This window comes from Canis lupus, chromosome 30 (assembly GCF_003254725.2).
Source record: "Canis lupus dingo isolate Sandy chromosome 30, ASM325472v2, whole genome shotgun sequence".
Taxonomy (NCBI): Eukaryota; Metazoa; Chordata; class Mammalia; order Carnivora; family Canidae; genus Canis; species Canis lupus.
In genome coordinates this window covers 2,175,475-2,199,109 of record NC_064272.1, presented here as the reverse complement: position 1 = coordinate 2,199,109, position 23,635 = coordinate 2,175,475, and the positions used below count along the sequence as shown (strand labels likewise).

The window sequence follows — 23,635 nt, the reverse complement described above, 5'->3', positions numbered from 1 at the left end:
GCTTGATACATATTCAACTTGTGGGGGAAAGAGAATGAGATGGGTACCATATCAAAGGCAGCTTTGGGACTTTAGAGCTCCCAGGTAACCTAACCCCTCAAAAGTCCCACAAACCTCCCATCCTGATCCCTACCAAGGAAAATGGCAAGGATGTGGGTCATGGAATGAGGCAGTGATGAATCCGAGTGCTGAGGAAAGGCACAACAGGAATATCTCCCCACCTTGTAACAAGGAGGCCATCATGTAAAGACCAAATTCATGACAAAGCTGGGTGAGAGCTGAGAAGGAAGAGGCCTGGCGAAGAGAGGTGTGGAGTAGGGGAGAACCTGCCTCCATTGAGAGCTCTGTTGCTAGGTCTCTTTGCCACCATCAAGATGCCTTACTGGTCCCTACCCGCCACTCCATCTGTCCCTCGTCTAGGGACAGACGGATATAGGGATGCACAAGGCCTAGCTCTATGCGTCTATCCTAATGAAGTGCCAAGGGCACCAACTATGAAAGCAGCTTCAAGTAATCTGTCTACTATACCAGAGGGTGAGTATAGTAGGCAGGCCTTGCTGGGGATACACACTTAATTAATAGCTGCATTTATTGGGCCCTCCCTGTGTTGTTCTAAGTGTTTCATATTTAATTGTATGATGTGGGTGCTATTGCGCTCCCTAGTTTTATAGATGATGAAACTAAGGCATAAAGTCACACAGCTTGATTTCTCAGGCTCAGTTCTATAATCAACACTTGGTCTTAGCCAAAAGGCCAAGAAGTGATTCAGTTCTATAATCAAATTTAATGAACTATGATTGTACTTTTTTTTCAAAGATTTATTTATTTATTCAGGGGGTGGGGAGGGAGAGCACAGATATGTGTGGGGAGTGGGGGCAGGGAGAAAACCTCAAGCAGCCTCCTTGCTGAGTGCAGAGCCTGATGCATGGGGCTCCATCCCAAGACCCATGAGATCATGACCTGAGCTGAAACCAAGAGTCAGGCGCTCAACCAAATGAGCCACCCAGGCGCCCGATTGCACTTCTTTATCCGTTGTGTTAGGCTATAAATAATCACCCCACCTAAAATCCTCACCATCTTAAAAAAACAAAAAAGTCAGCAAACCAACTACCCACAACAGCCTCTATTGACACTTGTTTTTAAATGGCATTACGTGCTCTTTACATTAATCAGCAGCCTCCTAGTGGGAACCATATGTAGCCCATACAACAAAAGCTTCAGTTGTGTATTATACACATCCACAACCTCACCATTATCTATCACTGATACTTAATTCTAATATGCTATCTCAATATACATAATAAAACAATCTCAATTTTAATCTTTGTCAACTATTTGCAGTCATTCAAAATAATCAGTATTGCAGTTAAAATCAAAGCAAAAAGAATTTTTTTTTTAATTTTATTCATTTATTTGGGACAGAGAGAAAGTGAGAGGTGGAGCATGAGTACAGGGGGAGTGGCAGGCATTGGGAAAAGCAGACTCCCCACTGAGCAGGGGGCCAGATGCAGGGCTTCAACCCAGGACTCTGGGATCATGACAAGGGCCGAAGACAGACACTCAACCGAATGAGCCACCCAGGTGCACTGCCAAAAGAATTTCTAAAAAATAGAAATATGGAACCTGAAAAGGCATTGTCTTAAAGGAAAATAAAAATATAAAAAAGATAAACTCTAGACTAACATAAAGTTCTTTCTTGAAAAGATATTAATAAGTATGATTTTATACGGCATGCCGGAACAGACTAAAGAGGGAGGCAAAAGCACAAAGAATGAAGAAATGCAAACAAACAAAAGTTGCCTCCGGACCCATAAAGAATAAGAACTACCTGGGGACTATATTTACAGTCTTCCCTGTGTTACCTAATGCCTGCCCGTGTGGCATGTTAGCTGGTACAGACCTTAATTTGGGCTTTGATGGAAGCACGAGGCTGGCCGGGAGGTGGGAGAAATGACAATCCCAAAGGGGACACTTAACCTATTTCATCTCTTCCGAACACTCACAATCGCTCAAACTTATAAAGCCAAACCAACTCCCAATTCTCACCCATGTTTGGGCATGCCTCGAGGTGCCCACGGTGTCATTTTATAGGTGCAATTAAAATTGTCTATGGTTCAAACCTCAAAGAAAGGCATAGGCAGGGAACTGACAAAACCTCTCCTCCTTCATCCCCTCTCTTCTCTGTAGGGCAGGGGAATGAGAAACAGTTTGGCTTAAGCCGCTTCTGTTCTTCCATTAGTTCTGGTTCTTTTAAGCCAAAATTGCATTCCGGCAGATTGGATGGTCTCAGCTAGTTGCCTTAGGGAAAGTACAAAGAACTGCCCACCCTCTACTTTCTGGACTGAGCTCTGTGAGCCAAGGAATGTACAGCGGTTTAGAAAGAGGTGGGTGGGAGCCCTGCCTCTCAGGTGTCTTAAGACTTGGCAGGAGGAGGAAAAAAAGGTGGGAAAGCGAAGGGAGGAAGTATCAAAGCTATTGTTTCCATTCACAGAGAGATGTTTTTAAAAATTAAGCTCTTTCAATATTTAATAGGTTGGCAGATCCTGGCACCTTTATCCAGTATGTCAGCAGGTCAGGAGCATATAAGCACTTTGGTGGGCAAACCCTTACATGGTATCCTCACTCCTTCTTTTACTTTCAACATACTGTGATTTTTTTTTGGGGGGGGGGTGCAATTAAATGAAGTTTTATAATTCTAAAATCTTTTTTTTTTTTTAACTAAACTAATCTAGACAAAAGAAATAAGTTGGCTTCAAAAGATTCTGGCAGAGAAACCCCAGAAGATGATCTATCAACAATAAGAAAATGACAGAGCAGACACTTGGACTGCCAGTAAGTTCTCCACCAGCTTGGGAATGAGTTAAGAAGCAAGAACAGTTGAATCAGATTTGTCAGACACTGGCCTCCATACAATAGAATTTATCATGGGAATATGTGAAATGTGGATTTAGATACACTGCCGTTAGTAATGCGTTTCACCCTGTTTACATATTGAGCCTTGAGATTTTAGCCAGTGAGAACCCAGAGCCATCAAAATCAGAATTAGCAAGACCTTTACAAATGATATTAATCTCACTTCAATTCATATTTTGCCATGTGTTTTACAATGTGAATATTAGTTCTGTCACATGCTTACATGACATACATGTTTCAGAGAACACAGCATGAGAAGCATATCCTGAAACGTTTTACTGGCAGGGGTGCACAATACAAATTTTGGAGACCACCTGTCTTTAGTGGAGGGTCTTCCAGGCTAGAATTAGAACGCTCCTCAGGGAAATCCTAGACAATTCATGGTGGATTTCAGATGCCTGGTAAGACGTACTCTGTTTTAGACACCTGTCATAATCCTGGACAGAGATTTCTAGAAATAAGGGAGCAAAGTCCAGTGAGCATTCTCAGATCTGGGTTTTAGACTCCTGGCACGTAACTAACTGGCATCCTTTTCACATTTTGACTTGAGACTCCCAAACAGAAAGATAAGTCTTTGATGCAACCAAACTCCCAAACCAAGATTCTGGGCTGGTAGGAAGTAAACTGAAAAATGTTTTATTTTGATGTTAGATTAAATATTATAAATACAAATTCTGAGTGTACGGGAAATTCCAAATGAATGCCAGGAGGTTTCTGGCACCTAGTCTGTTGCAAGGCATACAGAGGTTTATGTCAAGAACAGTCAACAGCAATTTTCCATCTCCCCTGGGAAAAGAATGAGAGGAAATCACTAACATGGAATGAAAACACTAATTTGCAATCATGTAGTCAGTCACTGTGTCCAAGGATGCCAAAATGCTTTTAAATACAAGTCATCCAGTTTAGCAGATGGAAAGCCAGCAAGAAGTAAATCACTGATTCAGAATCTCTCCTGGACCAAACACAAGTGCTGTGGGGATTATGGTGAGTCTCCTGAAACCATTCTTCCCCCACAACCACGGCCCTGTCTTTAGTCATGTGGTGCTTCACACTTTAGTCTGTTTAGGGACATGGCTTTCTCCTACATGATATCCAACACCATTTTGGGTAGAAAGAAACAGATGGGATGCTCACGTTTTTGGAGATGTTCTATCTCCAGCACAGCCTCATCTACTTCGCATCGGGCTAGACTCTTCAGATGCTCATTGAACATGTAAGTTGCAATGTCTCCAGTCATTTCAGACTCACATCATCTAAAAACAGAATTGATTTTCCTGCTTCTACCTATGCTTTTCTTCCTGTATTTCCAGTGTAAAATGTTTTGGTGCCATTCTATACATTCTTGTTGAAGCCAGAAATCCAAGGTGCATATAAGATGACCTCTCCATCACTGCTTGCCTCTGATGTGGCTAAATGGAGCAATTTTCTCTCCAAATAGCCCTTGTATGTGGTCTCCTCTATATTTCTATAGACACAGCCTTAGTTTTGGCCATCACCACTTATTATCTCAATCATCACAATCCCTAACAGGTTTATCTACTTAGTATGATTTCTGTTTTTCCATTCAACAGATACTTGAAGATCATTGCCCCAGGTGCCAGGCCCCATGCAAGTGCTAGGGACACATCACTGAACAATCTCCCTCTTGGAACTTATATTCTGGTGGTGGATGTACATGAAAACATTAGTAGAAGAACAAATGAAATATTGAATGCAGGGTGGAACATAAGAGAATTAACTTAGCTTAAGTTTGGGAGGGTCTCTGAGGCATCCTATGTGCTAAAAACCTAAGAAAGAAGAGAAGCTAGCTATAGAGGGGTGGAAAAGCCTTTCAAACAGAGGGAATGTGCAATGCTGCTCCTTCAAAAAGTGTTATGCCTTCAAAGACACAGAAAAAGAAAAGAACTTTGATTCTTAAGGAATCAAAGAGGACTGCTATGGTTAGCATGCAGTGAGATGGGAAACAAAAACCACCAAGGAAAGTAGCAGGTACCGGCTGGGGCCAGAGCACACAAGACCTTTGGAGGCCATTCTTCCATAGCCTGAGAGGTATTCCGTACTCAGACTTAGGTCACAGCACTGATACTCATAAATTCTCTCACCCTATTACTCATGGGGTAATGTCCAAATTTCATGTGATGATATTCAGGGCCCTTCCAGCCCCATCCCCGAAAACAGCCCACATTCACATGTGATCTATATATTGGGGTAGGGCCTCCTCACATGCCTTCTGTTCTCAGCTGGAAAAACTCCTCTGTGTGGGGGGACCATTGTTTCATCCTTTAAGACTTCACAGGAGAGGTCAAGATACTACTTCCTGTTATTTCAGAGACAGCTCTCTTGTCCTTGTAGGCTGCTTTATGTACCCCCTCTCCCCCACCATCCTGTGCACTCCTGAGAGTGTCAGAGAGTCTGGAGCTTACATGCGGTGGTGGTCATGGTGCCTGATACAGAACGAGCATTCAATCCATATTTACTGAGGGAGGGAAGGCAGGAAGGAAGTTTTGTCTCAATGCACTCACTAGAGAGCAATAGATGACATTCTGATTCCATCTATTCTAAGGTTTAGTCTATTTTTTTAATCAAATTAAATTTCTCAAAAAAAAAAAAAAAACAAGTGGCCTTTATAAGTGATACATTACCTCAATTAGTTGTAAACAAGGCTTAATTATCAGAGAAATTCTTAGGAAAAAAACTGTAACATGACATAAAGGAACCAGCTTGCTATCTGTAAGACCTGGATGTACAGAGCTTCCAAAATTCTACTTCTTGAATATACATTATAGGCAGTGTCTAGTGGACAACAGAAAAGTGACCGCCTTTCCCAGTGAGGAAGACAAGGTTGCCTTTTAAGAGTTGAACCAGGAAAAAGCAGATTATCCAGCTCTGGGAAATGAGTATGAACCGACATACCCAAAACTATTATCAAGGTGACCACACTGTCGTCCCAGCAAGGATGAAAAAAATAAAGCATACACAAATATACACTGAGAGAAGAGACAAGTGATATGGACTCAACGATGAACAGATGTGATAAATATTTTCATCATGACAGAGGAAAAATCTTTTCCTGAAGTGAATATGCTCATTTTTTTGGTTTATACATCAGCTCCTTGTGAGTTTGGGAAATATAAGTTAGTGTGTCTGTCTTTGTGCACTGACAAAGGCAAATGTATGGCCAAAGGCTGGAGAACAGTCTCTGGACTGTGGTCATTTCACCAGGGCCGATGTGCTGTGTGACCTTGCCTGGCTGCCAGCTGGCTGGCCCCCGATCAGACCTCACTGCAGCCTCTCTCATGTTAAAACACGCTTTCTGGGCCAACATCAGCACAGGGAGTCCTTTCATCACGATGACAACACAAGGCCAAGTGCATTCCATTCACGACCAGACACAGACTCAGAACGAAATGTAACTGACACAGCTTGGGCTCCTGAGTGACCTTCAGATGCCAGTGTCAGTCAAATGATTCTAAAGAAAAATTAAGCTCGGGTTTTATTCATCTGGAATGCATTACTAAATGAAGACATGGAATAGAGGTGATTTTTTTTTTTTTTTTTTTTTTTTTAGAATGTAAGAGCCAACTCTATGATGGGGAATGGAGGTCCTTGAAACAGGAGGAAGAACTAAAATGGTGCCCACAAGTCCTACAGATCTGTGATGCTACAACTGGTATTTCCAATGCTGACACTAAGTCTGCTCCTGCTTCATGTAAGTGTGTTCTTGTCAAGAGTAGAGTCTTGGAGAAGGTACAGGTAAGCTAATCTCTTATCTAACTCACAATGAGCACTCACTCCAATGAGACTCCATGGGAAAGTTTATAGTCTAGAGTTGGAAACTGAAACACCATGTGGCTGGAATGTCTGTCATTATATAGCAACCTGATACACTACAGCACCATGCCTAAGAAGAACTGAATCGAGCCTAAGGTGCTGCTGCCATTAAGAAGACTCATTTCCATGGTGCCATACAGCATGGTGATGAAACCCAGCATGTTTGGTTTTCAACAAGCTTAGGAAGAGTACTGTTATTTAGGATAAGACTCTGCCACTAGGTCTGGAGAATTGCTTTCCAAACCCAGACTACCTCAAAAAAGCTTGTCTTTGACAAAAGATCATACATTTTCCTACTGATTTATCTGTTTATTTTTTTCCCATTTTTCCCCTTTGATGGGGCATCACAGTTTCCTGGTTTGAATTTACCAGAAACTCAATTCTTCTAGAATATCCGGCCCCTATAATCGCTAAAGAATCCTCATCTCATTTTGATGGTGGCCCTGATTCAAATCCCCTCCTGCAACATTTTCTGAGTTTATTATCCCCCCCCTTATGCATTTGCTTCTACTTAATTAAGCTTAAGTATTACAAATAGCTTGTTTACATACCCTGTGACCATCATCTACTTCAGAATATTTTTAGTTTTACGTGGAACTTTTGATGTTTGCAATAAAGCAAACATTTTAAATCTTAATAATAAAGCTCCTTTGAGAGAAGTAGCGTGTGTTCCTCAAGTGTCTTTTGGTTCAGGACCTCTGGAAGTCTTCTGCTGTGTACCTGGGTAAAACAACCCAGAAGCAACACAAAGTAAACCTGAAGGGCAATGTGGTTTGAGAGTATCTCCTCTGTCAAACCCACACTAAACTCAGCTGAAACTATCTATGGGAGATCCTATGACCACTCAGAAAAGATTATTGATGACATGTCCAAATAAAGATTTACATTTAATTGATTACTGAGAAAGGGAAGTATTGTTTTCATGCAAGTCACAGATTTCAAAAAGGTACAATAGTGTTTGGTCTATTTTTTCTAGAGACTAAGAAAAACGTATATAAGTAAAATGTCTTTTTTTTTAAATGTTGTATTTCAAATTAAGCCAAAAGAGGACCAAGTTAAAATAGCATCACTTGAAAAAAAAGAAGGGATTAAGAAACAATGACATAATCAGGTAGATGAAGAAGCAAAGTGTTTCACCATAGAAGTATTCCAGCTAATGGAGAAGAAATGATAGAGTTAGTGTATCACTATTTTGCAAACTTCTAATGAAATAATGAATCTAGGCAAAGATCTTTAGTGCCCACTAACAACATAAAGAAACAAATAGATATTATGTATTTCTTGATATAATATGAAACAGCATTTATGAAACATTCTTCCCCTACTCGGATCAAGTCTGTAGTTTTCAATTAGCAATAATCATGCCATGGATAAGCCTCATTGGCTACAATAATGCCACTGCACAGAGCTGAAGGATCAAGTCTGTAGATCAATCTAACACTTTACAGGAACCACAGAGGACAGAAAAACATAATAAGTGAAAATATGGCAATGCAATCAGAAAATCTACAATGTGGGGAAACTTCATAGGATAAATGACCTGGTTTAAAAAAACAAAAACAAAAACAAAAACAAAAACAAAACAAAAACTAATTACAAAGGAAAAAAAATTATAAAGGAAAAAAGTGAGATATGGTGCAGAAACTTCTAGATTAAAAGAAAATGAGAGATACACAGGAAAGACAACGCACAAAAGTTGTTTAAACCCACATTCAAACTAATAATGAACAAATGGATGAATTAGTGAGTATACAGCTGGGGAAATTAGAACTACATATAGGATGAGAACTGAGAAATCACTGTAAATGTTTTTAAATGCATGACAACTGCACTAGAATTATGCTTGAAAAAGCATCCTTAACTTTTTATCAGTGTTCTGACATTTTAACAGGTGAATTATAAAATGTCTAGGATTTGCTTTATAACACCCTAGCTGGGGAGGGAAGGTACTTCAGATGGAACAAGAGTGAGCTGGTGGTTTTGTAGCTGGGTATTGGGTACATGGGATTTACTATGGCATTCTAATCATTTATATGCTTGAAACTTTTCACAATAAAATGTTGAAAAATTTTAAAGTTGGAAAAAAAAGCGATGGAGGAGACTTACCCTGCTGGATATCCTTCATTTCTAAATGCAAACTAGATATCAAGATTCCCACAGTTTGAGATCGTTTTCCATCCAATAACTTGATGATCTGGAATTTAAAAATAAAATTAACACAAGCTCAAATGACCATGAACTCTTTCAGAAGTATACCAAAAATATTGACTTTTAGATACTTTGATGAACTAAACTGATGCAACAGCCACTCTATTTTAACAAGACTTTAATTTGAAAGTGACTTACCTACAACTATAGACATTTTAGAAAAGAGAGGGAAAACACCAGCCCAAACTCTCTCCATCTAATCTAAGAACTAAAATCTTTATGATACTGTATTCCAATCTTTTTATTGAAACACTTATAAACTGTAACTGCAACATATGTATAATTGTATATACAATGTTTCCACTTATCATTGGATAACATTCCCACATTGTTACTTCTGAGGTCACTTCAGAGCCTCCAATCTTCTTGGCTGTGTCATCTGCCCAGTGGTTTAAGGAAAAGATCAGTGTGATCTCAACTCAGCTGTCTACCAGTGATGCGGCCTTGGAAAAGTGATTTCATGTGTAGGAAAAGTTCAACTTCTTCATCAAGGAGTAGGGCTGGCTATATTTATTTTGCACATTTATTCTAAAAATTACATGGGGTAATATATGTAGAGCACTCATATAGTATATTCTTAACATAGATTATTTAAGTAAAACTTCCCTGTCTTAGGGAGTTGACTTGCTTCATATTTGTGCTATTTTTAATATAAACAATACAATACTTTGTACATTAAACCTTAATTTTAAATTGCTTAGAATTGTTCTTTTATAATAATAATATAGGTATATTAAAACTTTACAAAAAAAATAAAATAAAACTTTACAGTCTTCTTATAAACTCCAAATGCCTTTTTGCCAATTATGGAGAGAGAGCTCTACACAGTTTTAGTCTCTCTAAACCTAGTAAGCCAAATCAGTTCCTTCTAATACATCACACAGTGGCCACTAAGGGGGGGGGGGGGGTTGGAAACAATCTTTTGTCTCATGTGACACAACTACAAAAATCGATAGGGAATGCACACAAAACCTGAAGTTTTTTTTAATGTACTTTGTGGGGTAAAATACAAATTAAACTCAATTGCTATGCTTCCCCTTCCACCTAGGTATTTATAAGCTTACATTTAAAATATAGTGAAGACACAGCCAGTAAGAAACATCTATATTTATATTGGCACTAAACTAGCTGAATCACATGCTAGTTAAACAATAAGGAATAATGAGTTTGTTCCAAGATTGTCTAATTATCAATCTATCATATCAGTCAACCCTGAATCAGTTATTGCCAGTCCTTTATCTTTCCTTTCCCTGCTCAGAATGGCTACTTTTATATAACTGTTAGACCTAAAATATAGTAAATACCAAGTTTTCATCAAAATAAAAGGAATTCTGGGTGCCTGGGTGGCTCAGTGGTTGAGCATCTACCGTTGGCTCAGGGCGTGATCCTGGGGTTCTGGGATCGAGTTCCCCATTGGGCTCCCTGCATGGAGCCTGCTTCCCCCTCCTCCTGTGTCTCTGCCTCTCTCTCTATATATCTCTCATGAATAAATAAATAAGATCCTTAAAAAAAAGATAAAAGGAGTTCTGATTTTTTAGTTCAATGTGTTTAATAATTTCAACATTAGTCTTAGAGAAAGATTCTTGGGGGATAAAGAATTTCAAGAGTTTTTAAAAGAAATAAGAAGGTAGGTACTTAGTCTTTTACTTTTTTTTTTATATGAAAGCAAAACCAAAAGAAAAAGAGATTATATATAATCAAATATTTTCTTTAAAAATGCAATTTCTGGCTTTTTCTTAGACTGAAAACACTAATTTTAAAGTGAAATGATTTTTAAAAGTCCAGTACAAAATTAAGAAAAACCACATAAGTTTTATGTAAGTATTCAGCCATGAATTCATTCATTCAACAAATACCTGCTGTGAATCTTTTACGTGCCTGGCACAGCTTTGGACTCTAAGGATACAGAGGTAATCCAGACAGATTGAGTCCTTGCTTGCCCTTGTAAAGTCTGGAGAGCTTAGTTATCTAAGACAGTCACTTTGGTTTTGTTTTGCTTTCTCAAGATTGCCTTGGCTATTTGAGGTCTTTTGTGGTTTCATATACACTTTAGGATTATTTGTTCTATTTCTTTGAAAAAAAATGACATTGGAATTTTTATAGGGATTCCACTGAACCTATAGATTGCTTTGGGCAGTATGGACATTTTGACAATATTCATTCTTCCAATCCATAAACACAGAATACCTTTCCATTTAATTGTCTTAAATTTAATTGTCAGGGTCTTAAACTTTTCAGTGTATAGGTCTGTCACCTCGTTTAAATTTATTCCTAGATACTTTATTCTTTTCAATATGATTATAAATGAGTTTATTTTCTAAATTTCTGGGATTATTCACTGCTAGTATATGGAAATGCAACAGATTTTTGTATATTTATTTTATACCTTGAAATTTTACTGAATTCGTTTATTAGTTCTACTGGTTTTGGGAATAGAGTCTTTAGTCTATATATAAATTAAGGTTATTTGCAAATAACCTTCTTCCTTCTTCCTTTCCAATCTGGATGCATTTTATTTCTTTTCTTTGCCTAAGTCCTCTGGCTAGTTCTTCCCAGTATTGTGTTGAATAAAAGCGGTAAGAGAGGGAGGACATCCTTTCCTGATCCTGATTCAGCCTTGAGTATGCTGTTAGCTGTGGGCTTGTCATATATGGCCTCTATTATGTTGAGGTATGTTCCTTCTCTACCCACTTTATTGATATTGAACTATTCTTGCAGGCCTGGAATAAATCCCACTTGATCATGATGTATGATCCTTTTGATATATCATTGAGTTTGGTTTGCTAAAATTTTGTCAAGGATTTTTGCATCTATGTTTATCAAAGATATTGATTGAGCTGTGGTTTTCTTTCTTTGGTGGTACCCATGTCTGGTTTTAGTATCAGGGTAATGCTGGATTTGTAAAATGAGTTTGGAAGCATTCCTTCCTCTAGTTTTTTGGAAGAGTTTGAGAAGGATGCAGTTTAGATCTTCTTTGAATGTTCGGTAGAATTCATAGTGGTGCCATACGGTCTTGGCTTTTGTTTGTTGGCAGGTTTTTTATTACTCATTTAATCTCCTTACTAGTAATCAGTCTGTTTAGATTTACTATGATTCAGTCATAGGAGACTGGGTTTCTAGTGATTTATCCATTTTATCTAGAATGTCCAACTTATTGGCATGTAGTCATTCAAAGTAATCTGTTATATTCCTTTGTATTTATGTCTTATCAATTGTAACTTCTTTTTCACTTCTAATTTTACTTATTTGAGCCTTTCCTCTATTTTTCTCAGTGAGTCTAGCTAAAGATTTGTCAATTTTATTTATCTTTTCAAAGAACCAGCCCTTAATTTCCTTGATCTTGTCTTTTTAATCTCTATTTCATTTATTTCTACTCTGGTCTTTGTTATTTTGTTCTTCCTACTAAATTTGGGCTACATTTGTTCTTTTTCTAGTTCCTTCAGGTATGAATTTTGATTATTTAAGATTTTTCTTGTTTCTTGCAGTAGGCCTATATCTTCATGAACTTCCCCCTTAGAACCACTTTTGCTGCATCTCATCGATTTTAGCATGTTATATTCCTATTTTCATTTGCCTCTAGGTATTCTTTTATTTCTCCCTTGATTTCTTTGCTGACCTACTGGTTATTCAGTAGCATATTGTTTAATCTTCACTTATTTGTGATTTTTTTCCACTTTTCTTCTCGTAATTGATTTCTAGCTTCATACTGTTGTAGTCACAAAAAAATGCTTGACATGATTTCAACCTTCTTAAATCTATTGAGACTTGTTTTATGGCCTAACATGGTCTGCTTTGGTAATGTTCCATATGTACTTGAAAAAATTATATATTTTTATTGTTTTTGGAAGGAATTTTCTGTGTATATCTGTTAATTCCATCTGGTTTAATGTGTCATTTAAAGCCAATGTTACCTTATTCCAGCAATTCTACTAAAAGGTATTTATCTGAAGAAAACAAATACACTAATTTGAAAAGATATATACATCCCATTTTCATTGCAGCATTATTTATAATGGCCAAGATACGGAAACAACCTAAGTGTCCATTGATGGATGTGCAAGTGAAGAAGATGTGGTATATATACAAAGGAATACTACTCCTCCATAAAAAAGAATGAAATCCTGCCATATGCAACAACATGGATGAACTTTGGGGGTATTATGCTAAGTGAAATAAGCTAGACAGAAAAAAGACAAATACCATAGAATTCACTTATATGTGGAATCTAAAAAAACAAAACAAAATTCGCAGATACAGAGAACAGAAGGGTATTCACTGGAGTGGAGGAAGGTTGGGGGCAGACAAAAATGGATGAAGGGTGTAAAGAGATATAAACTTTGAATTATAAAATAAGTAACCCATAGTAATGTAATGTCCAATACGGTGACTGTAGTCAATAATGCTACAGTACATATTTGAAAATTTTGAAGAGAGCAAATCCTGTAAGTTCTCATCACAAGAAAAAAAGTTTTGTAGGTTGTTTGTATGGTGATGGTAACTACATTTATTGTGGCAGTCATTTTGCAATGTGTACAAATACTGAATCATTATGTTGTGCATTGAAAATGAATGTTGTATATCAATTATACCTCCAAAAAAATCACTTTGTTAAAATTGCTTTAAAGAACCAAACAGGCAAATAAAACATCACTTGAACTAATTGAAAAGAAAATTCAAAAGAAGAAAGGCTTTGGGAATTGACTAGATTCATTCTTAAATGTCCAGGATAGTGACTGATTAAACCTTCATCACAGGGGATGCCTGGGTGGCTCAGCGGTTAAGTGCCCCCTTTAGGCCCAGGGCATGATTCTGGAGTCCAGGATTGGGTCCCACATCGGCCTCCCCACAGGGAGCCTGCTTCTCCCTCTGCCTGTGTCTCTACCTCTCTCCGTGTCTCTCATGAATAAATAAATAAAATCTTAAAAAACAAAAAACAAACCCTTCATCATGGCATACACACTGACATCGTGGACAGGCATAGAAATCAAATTTATGATGAGATCACAAATGGGTAGCAACAATTTCTTCAAACAAACACCCACCAAGCTACTTAGGTACAGTTCTGAAAACCATGAGTAGTAACACATTCTACCTACAGGAAAGACAAAGTTTAAATGCAAGTTCTTCTAATAGCTAATTAAAAGAAGGCAAGAGAACAATCAGAAGGGAATTGAGAGAGAGGGGAAAAGATTGAGACTAAGATTATCTGTCACTGGGAAAAACAAGCATATATATCTCTGCAGTGTTCATCCAGGCTGAATTATGGAAAGGATGTCACCACAATCAGCCATCCTCGTATTTTGTCTAATGGCTTGACATGGCAAGTGTCTGAAAAGAGTGTTATTACTCTTAAGCTGGACTAAAACCTTAAGAGTTGTATGAAATGTAGTGCTTCCTCCCCAAAGGGGAGCATTTGTCAGAGCAATTGTATTCTCCTCCCTATTTGTACCAAATTCCTTACCTCTGACTAGACCTTTAAAAATAGACCTCTAAGTTTCCATGTAATCTCTCTTCAATTGTGGAATAATACAAGGTTTCTCAAAAACAGCCCAAATGTGGTAGGAGCACAATGGACACTGAATGTATGTATGTCTTAAGACCTCTTAGTTTGCTTGTTTCTTTCCTTCCTTCCTTCCCTCCTTCCTTCCCTCCCTACCTTCTAGATTGGAAGGCTTAATGATAATAATAAAAGAACATGAAATCTACTCTATTAATGAATTTTTAAATGTTCAGTAGAGCATTATTAACTGTAACACATTGTTGTACAGCAGGTTTCTACAATTTTTTCATACTAAATGATGGAGACTCTATAGACAGCTACTGCCCATATTTCCTTCTTCCTCCAGCCCCTAGACGTTTTCTGCTTCTACTTTCTATGAGCTTCTTCTATGAGCTTCTATGAGCTTCTACTTCTATGAGCTTGACTACTTTAGATGCCTCATATAAGTGGAATCATGCAGTAGTTTTCCTTCTGAGACTGGGCTGATTTCACTTGGCATCATTTTCTCAAAGTTCATTCATATTGTAGCATGTGATATAATTTCCTTAAGGCTGGATAATATGCTTACACATACAAACACACACACACTCACACACAAATCACATTGTCTTTGTCCATTCATCTATTGATGGGCATTTAGGTTACTTCCACTTCTTGGCTATTGTGAATACTGCTTCAGTGAACATGGGAGCGCAATTATCCCCTTGACATTCTGTTTTCAATTCTTCTGGATAAATACCCAGAAGTGAGGCTGCTGGGTCATGTGGTAGTTGTATTTTTTTTTTTAAGGAACCTCCATACTGTTTTTTACAGTAGCGGTACCATTTTACATTCCCATCAATAATGCACAGGAGTTCCAATTTTTCCACATATTATCGAACACTTGTTCTTTTCTTAATTTTTCCTTTTTGAAAAATTATAGCTATTCTAACAGATGTAAGATGATACCTCACTGTGGTGTCGATTTGCATTTCCTGATTAGTGATGTTGAACATCTTTTCATACACCTTTGACCATTTGTAGGTCTTCTTTGGAGAAATGTCTCTATTTTTAAGTCCTTTGCCCATTTTCCTTTTTTTTTTTTTTGCATTTATTTATTTATTTATTTTTATAAATTTATTTTTTATTGGTGTTCAATTTGCCAACATATAGAATAACACCCAGTGCTCATCCCATCAAGTGCCCCGCTCAGTGCCCGTCACCCAATCACCCCCACCCCCCGCCCACCTCCCTTTCTACCACCCCTAGTTAGTTCGTTTCCCAGAGTTAGGAGTTTCTCATGTTCTGTCTTCCCTTCTGATATTTCCCACTCATTTTTTATCCTTTCCCCTTTATTTCCTTTCACTATTTTTTTTTTTAGGTATACAATGCAGATTTATTTAGAATGAAAAAAGGAACCATAATAAATTACAAATCTAAAGAGGTAACAAATACCCAAATATTACAGAACTCAGAAAATATTGTTTTTATTCTTATTTTTTATTTTATTTTTTTATTTTTTGCCAAATACTCTGCCAAATATTTTATTTCATTATTTTTTTTAATTTATTTTTTATTGGTGTTCAATTTACCAACATACAGAATAACCCCCAGTGCCCGTCACCCATTCACTCCCACCCCCCGTCCTCCTCCCCTTCTACCACCCCTAGTTCGTTTCCCAGAGTTAGGAGTCTTTACGTTCTGTCTCCCTTTCTGATATTTCCCACACATTTCTTCTCCCTTCCCTTATATTCCCTTTCACTATTATTTATATTCCCAAATGAATGAGAACATATAATGTTTGTCCTTCTCCGATTGACTTACTTCACTCAGCATAATACCCTCCAGTTCCATCCACGTTGAAGCAAATGGTGGGTATTTGTCGTTTCTAATGGCTGAGTAATATTCCATTGTATACATAAACCACATCTTTTTTATCCATTCATCTTTTGATGGACACCGAGGCTCCTTCCACAGTTTGCCCATTGCTGCTAGAAAACATTGGGGTGCAGGTGTCCCTGCGTTTCATTGCATTTGTATCTTTGGGGTAAATCCCCAACAGTGCAATTGCTGGGTCGTAGGGCAGGTCTATTTTTAACTCTTTGAGGAACCTCCACACAGTTTTCCAGAGTGGCTGCACCAGTTCACATTCCCACCAACAGTGTAAGAGGGTTCCCTTTTCTCCGCATCCTCTCCAACATTTGTGGTTTCCTGCCTTGTTAATTTTCCCCCTTCTCACTGGTGTGAGGTGGTATCTCATTGTGGTTTGGATTTGTATTTCCCTGATGGCAAGTGATGCAGAGCATTTTCTCATGTGCATGTTGGCCACGTCTATGTCTTCCTCTGTGAGATTTCTGTTCATGTCTTTTGCCCATTTCATGACTGGATTGTTTGTTTCTTTGCTGTTGAGTTTAAGAAGTTCTTTACAGATCTTGGAAACTAGCCCTTTATCTGATACGTCATTTGCAAATATCTTCTCCCATTCTGTAGGTTGTCTTTTAGTTTTGTTGACTGTATCCTTTGCTGTGCAAAAGCTTTCACTATTTATATTCCTCAAATGAATGAGACCATGTAATGTTTGTCCTTCTCCGATTGACTTATTTCACTCAGCATAATACCCTCCAGTTCCATCCACGTCAAAGCAAATGGTGGGTATTTGTCATTTCTAATGGCTAATATTCCATTGTATACATAAACCACATCTTCTTTATCCATTCATCTTTCGATGGACACCGAGGCTCCTTCCACAGTTTGGCTATTGTGGACATTGCTGCTATAAACATTGGGGTACAGATGCATTTCACTGCATCTGTATCTTTGGGGTAAATCCCCAACAGTGCAATTGCTGGGTCGTAGGGCAGGTCTATTTTTAACTCTTTGAGGAACCTCCACACAGTTTTCCAGAGTGGCTGCACCAGTTCACATTCCCACCAATAGTGTAAGAGGGTTCCCCTTTCTCCACATCCTCTCCAACATTTGTGGTTTCCTGCCTTGTTAATTTTCTTAATTTTCCCCATTCTCACTGGTGTGAGGTGGTATCTCATTGTGGTTTTGATTTGTATTTCCCTGATTCTTTGCCCATTTTTCAATCAGTTTTCTCTTTTGTTGAGTTGTAGGCATTCCTTATATGCTTTGGGACATTAATGCCTCATCAGATATATGGCTTGCAAATATTTTCTCCCATTCCATAGGTTGTCCTTTCACTCTGCTGTTTCCTCTATTATGCAGAAGCTTTTCAGTTTGATGTAGTCCCACTTACCTAATTTTGCTTTTGTTGCCTGTGCTTTGGTGTCATATCCAGGAAATAATTTTAAGACCAATGTTATGAAGCTTTCTTCCCTATATTTTCTTCTAGGAATTTTATAGTTTCATATTTTTTAAAATAAAAGGTATTAATTTATTCATGAGAGACACAGAGAGAGAGGAAGACACAGGCAGAGGGAGAAGCAGGCTCCCTGTGGGGAGCCGGATTTGGGACTCAATCCCAGGACCCCGGGATCACGACCTGAGTCAAAGGCAGATGCTCAACTACTGAGCCACCTAGGTGCCCCATAGTCTCAGATCTTACATTTAAGTCTTTAATCCATTTTGAGTTGGTTTCTGTTTATGCTGTAAGACAAAGGTCAAATTTCATTCTTTTGCTTGTGGATATGCAGGTTTTATTGAGGAGGAGCCTATCCTTTCCCTGTTTTGTAGTTTTGGCACCCTCATTGAAGATCATTTGACCATAATTGTATGGGTTTATTTTTGGGCTCTCTATTCTTTTCCATTGGTCTCTATGCTTGTTTTGATAGTAATACCATACTGTTTTGAATACCATAGCTTGTAATAAGTTTGGAAGTTAGGAAGTGGGGGACAATATCAAACAAATGACAAGGAGAAAATAAAGTAAAGATAGGGCTAAGAAAAAGAACAGAATATATGTTTTAAAAAATCCTTAAGTCCAATATGTAAAATGATTAAGGGGAAGCACATGGAAGAATACATAATCAACAGACCAAGTGAGAGTTCAGGTGATTAAAAAGGCTGACCCAAGACTTCAGCATATATTCCGATCTTTCTGAAACCGGTTAAAAGATTGGGCTGTGCAAGATGTGAGGAGACGGTGTCAGCAAGAGGGAAGAAGGGGAAAAAAGAGAGGTGCTCTGTGGGTTCTCCGGTCATATTTTAGAAGCTTCTGCCCAACTCTTGGCCAATGTGGTCACAGGAACACAGATTGGGACAGGCAAAGTTTCCTTTGTTTAACACACATGTTAAATGACTCCTGTTTGCCAGGTACTGAGCTTGGGACTAAAGACTAGTATAAACTTTGGTCTTTGGAGAGTTGTCAAGTTTAGAGAAATATTTGTTATTTTTTTCTATTTTCTTTTTGTGAGTTCATTATTTTTAATTACAAAAGCAACAAATGCTTAACTGTAATGAAAACTACAAACTATAAAGAATGTAAAAAAGTAAAAGGTGAAATATTCTCTCATCTCCCAGTTCCACTGCCAAGTTACCACCCCCAGTAATGGGGGTTCGTCTCCTTCCAGATCTAAACATGTGTGCATGGCCACATATGTATAGGCATATGTGTAGGATTTTAGCTTTATAAAAATGACAAGCAATACACTTTGTTCTGCAACTTTTCCCCCTTGTTCTGTGTAATTCTTTTTCTTTTCTAAATATATTACTGATACCTTCCATGTCAGTGTAGACAGGACCAATTTAAGTATGGTACATAATTTAAGTATTCCTCTATTGATGGACATTTAGAAATTCTCCAAAATTTGTCTATTATTAACAATGCTGTAAAGAGCAGCCCTGCAGATAGCCACTTGAGCTTATATTTCTAAATTTTTTTTTTTTTTTTTTTTTTATTTATGATAGGCACACAGTGAGAGAGAGAGGCAGAGACACAGGCAGAGGGAGAAGCAGGCTCCATGCACCGGGAGCCCGACGTGGGATTCGATCCTGGGTCTCCAGGATCGCGCCCTGGGCCAAAGGCAGGCGCCAAACCGCTGCGCCACCCAGGGATCCCGAGCTTATATTTCTATAGAAGAGATTTACAGAAGTTGTTCAAACAATACATCCATTTTTAGTTTTGATAGATATTGCCAAATTGTTTCTAATAGATGCTATCAATTTACTCTCCTGACAAATATTGGAGAGTGACTGTTTTCCTAGTCCTTCACCCTTTTGGGTATGATCAGTTTAAAAATTTTTGGCCAATATGATAAGTAAAATGTTTTTTCACTCTTCTACATTTCTAATGATTTAATAGTAAGGTTAAACATTTGGTTATTGGTAACATGTTCTTGTGGATTGTCTTTGTATCCTTTTTACTATGTTTTCCAATTACTAGATCTATTAGGCTGGTACACAGCAAAGAAATTTAAATAAGGACATGTCTGAATAGCAAAAAGAAAGAGATTTACACAGAGATTGCCGTGGTAAGGAGGCATTTTCTAAGGGAAGAAGAGAGAGAAGAATTACCTTTTATTGTGCCCCCCAGTGATGCACTAGGTATTATGCTAGCTCTGCACACAAGGCAATCCAAATGGACAGTTGTGAATTAGAGGCAGTGAGCATCAGGATACACTAAACTTTTATTCCTTTAGTGGCTCCCTATGGATTTCTAGAGAGAATGACACTTCACATTCAAGAGGCTTATAAAGTAAGTGTAGTCTCCTCATTGCTAGGGCACTGAAGCAAGGGACACAAAAATAGAAGAATACATTGTTCTGATAACCCAATACTTTTGTTGTTCTTTTGATATTTGTGATCGAATCTCACAACTTCTTACCCAGATACACACCTGTTATCAGAGGCATTTGCCTTCATTGCAGAGTAGCTAGGAAGAAAATATCAAGGAGGGAAGAAGATGGGAGTAAAGAAAACTGATGGAGAAAATAAAGAGAAGAAAGGAGAACAAAGATTGAGAACATGATAAAAGGTTGAAAAAAAAAAAGATGATCACCTAGTTATCAACCTATAATTATTACATTGTTTTTCAAATAACTTTTTAGAATCGTGCTAAAATTTCAAATAACTAGATCAATTTGTGTAGAACCCTCTATTAACTGAAAATTCCCCTTGCTTTTCTTTCATTACATTACATGCATTCTTAGTAAGGCGACCTCTAGATAAAGTGAACTTCAAAAATTCTTCTCTGAAGAGAAAGAACACATGACAAAAATATAAACTATTATTGGATATTTATTCTCTCCCATCCACTAGCTTCTCTAAGATATCCTAGGCTTGGAAGGAATCAAACCTAATCATCTACACATTCCATATCTACATTACTGAACAGTGTGAACTGGTGATCATAGGATTATCTGGAACATTTTTAGAACCGTAATGTTCCTGAGATTGTCAGATATTTAATCGTCTGTCCTTTTTATAGTAGGAGATTTAACTGACACATTTAAAAAAATAGCCACAGGATTTAAAATACAAAAGTTCTATCAAAACATTTATTAATTAAACAATTTAATTAATCAACACCAACCCATTATTTAAGCCTACTAGTTGTTATTATTCTGTGCCATTTTAACACTTTTTGGAAGTTGGCCCAAGCCAAAGGTTCCCAACAATGTTACAATGTAAGTAGAAATAGAAATACGACTAAGAACTATAGCTATAAATACAATGGTCCTTCTCGCTTTTAACTTTAGCATGCTGAGCAGCCACAGGCTCTTGGCCAGCTATGAAAAGTCATCAGCATCAAAGTCTGGCAACTAGTTGTTAAGAGAAAAGTCAGGAGACCAGCCTTCTATTTCTAGAACTTCCCTGACTCATCCTTACACCAATACTGAAATGTAGTCAGTCAATTCAACAAAATTCACAATATGCGAACTCCTATGTTGGTATACTACCACAAAGGGTGTATATATACACACACACACATACACACACACACACATATATATGTTCAGTGGGAGTTCAAAGACTAGTGTAAAGGGGAAACTCATATAAATAAGTCTGATACAAAGGAGTTACTAATAGGGATCAGTGAATATAAAGAGATTCTAATTGTCCTTCCTCTATAATCTCCCGTATATGAGCCAGGACTCACTGAAAATGGGGGTTTTGAAGGAGATGGCTGTTTGGGACACAATCTTCCCCTGGGTAGCCTAAGAGCACTTCCCAAAGTTATATTCAGTGTCCCTTTCCTGAAACAAAAATCCAGGTCTCATGCTCAGAAAACTACCCCATGAAGGAGATTTGAAAGATGATAAGCTCAGCAGACCATGAGCCCCCAAATGCCATGATAGCTCATGTTCTGCTTAGACATATAGAAGGGGGCTCTTTCCATCTTGCATAACCAATGGGGTAAAGGTTCTTCTAGGCATTAGAACTAATAAGCAGCCAGGACTTTCAGACTGCAGAAGACCTTGAAGCCAGGCCACCATATTTGATTGTTGGACATTGGTAGGCTTCCTGATTTTATCGATCCATAGCTTCATAATGTGAATGTCAAACAAATGTTTTTCCATGTTTATGTGGAACCAGTCGGTGGAATTATCCCTTGAAGTTTCTGATGTGACTTCCTCCCCATGTAGATTCTTAGGGAAAAAAGTGGCCATGCCATGCTGTTCAAGAAAGATACTTCAGAGAATATTTATGAGATGGTATAAGTACCATAAAAGTTTGCTCATTCAGTGCATACACTAGTTGAAATGGGTTTTGGGATCGTTTACCATTAGCATTGAAGAAACTTGCAAATGTTGTAGACAATACTTTACCTTCTGCCTTTGGGTAGGCTCAGAAATTAAAGATGGACCTGACTTTACAAGGGAGAGTTCATTCTTTTAGAGATTATTAAGGTTACCTTCATACAACGTACGCATATTTATAGTCATCTTATATCATCAAATAAATAAAACACAGTGTACCTCAGCTAATTGTGAAAATGGCCTAAACTTTTCATCCTATTCCTATTCTGTGACTACTCTCAATGCCTATTTTTCATTTTTCTTTGTCCTCACGTGCATATTACTTGATTTGTCATAAAGCTCATTTTCTAGTATTAAGTAACTTTTGGCACCAAGGAGTTTCACTTAATGTCTGATTCAAATTCCTCATGCTTCCATTTCAAATAATCTTTTCCTGTGCTCAGGGAAGGCAGATAATAGCTAGTCTCATCATCCTCTACACAAAGCTCCTTCATAAACTTTATGACTGTCATTTGTTATTTTTTTAAACAAGAGATGCTTTCTACCACATCTTTAAAAATCAGGTTTTGAGAAACGTCAGCAAGCTCTCAGTTTATCTTGGTCCTATCTGGAGTCAGCTGAACTTGGCAGCACACAGCTTTCTCCGAGGTATAATTACAGTCTGGAGGAGAATGCAATTTGTGCAGCATTCCACTGACCTACAAGCTGACCTTGTGCAGGGGCAAATTCACAGGTTGCGTTAAACCCTATTAGACATGCCTAGTTTAAGGCAAAGCTTTTCCAGACCCCCGCCTCATGCTGGATTAGGGCATATCACACATGCGTACTATTACATTGCCTAAGGAGCTCTTGCAATGCCTTCCAGAGAGGGGATAGGCAGGCCGACATCCCACACTGCCTAATCCTGCACCTTGAGCTAGTGTATCCAAATGATTATTATTTCTTACATATGTGATTTTTAGAAGAACCTGCCTCTTTGAATAAGAATTAAGACAGAAACGGGCAGATTTGCTACATTGGAAAAACCACACCCTGACTACTCAGCTAGAAAAGTCTTGCCAGACAGACTGAGAAAGAACTCCTGCCAGGCCCAGCGGGATTTTTCACATCTACATAAAATCCACATATATCTTCAGCTTTCTGCCTGTGCTTGGCAGATGTGGCCAGAAGTAAAAATAAAAATAAATGGTCTGAATAGACCACAAATACTGGAAGCCTACTTGGTCAAGTGAGTTCAGCACAGCTACAAAATTAAGAGAATTATGGAAGCCTTCTTCTTCCAGGGAGCCTTCCCTGTCTGGAAATGAAGACGATGGATTTCTACACCTCTATCTTCACTAGATATTGAACACATTCAAACCTATATCAGATCAGGTAGGTACTCTGTTCTTTGGTTTAGTCCTCACATTTGAAATTTGTCAGTTTCAGTCACAGGATTTCCATCTCCAGTGAAGTTGGTTTTATCATAGAACAGGCACCACGTCTAGTTAAATACAGCCATATATGTTGTTACCAATAAATATCTCCTGGGCACTTTAGGCAA

General features: G+C 38.0%; 1 protein-coding gene, 1 long non-coding RNA gene and 1 pseudogene across 26 annotated transcripts in view; 1 reads left to right on the top strand and 2 right to left on the bottom strand.

Moving 5' to 3' along the window:
* Positions 1 to 23,635, bottom strand: part of FMN1 (formin 1) — a 433,877-nt gene that overhangs the window by 166,042 nt on the left and 244,200 nt on the right. For all 24 annotated transcript variants that reach the window (XM_049104448.1, XM_025473314.3, XM_049104447.1 and 21 more), the window contains one exon: positions 8,851 to 8,938. In XM_049104448.1, coding sequence (XP_048960405.1) covers positions 8,851 to 8,938 — 88 coding nt within the window. The remainder of the gene's footprint in view (positions 1 to 8,850; positions 8,939 to 23,635) is intronic.
* Positions 6,240 to 23,635, top strand: part of LOC112676190 (uncharacterized) — a 103,039-nt gene continuing 85,643 nt past the window's right edge. Inside the window, exons 1-2 of one of the 2 annotated variants that reach the window (XR_004810803.2) lie at positions 6,240 to 6,367; positions 6,482 to 6,666. This is a non-coding gene — a long non-coding RNA (uncharacterized LOC112676190). The remainder of the gene's footprint in view (positions 6,368 to 6,481; positions 6,667 to 23,635) is intronic. The other variant, XR_007407476.1, reaches the window with a different exon arrangement.
* Positions 8,036 to 8,154, bottom strand: LOC112676240 (U4 spliceosomal RNA; annotated as a pseudogene).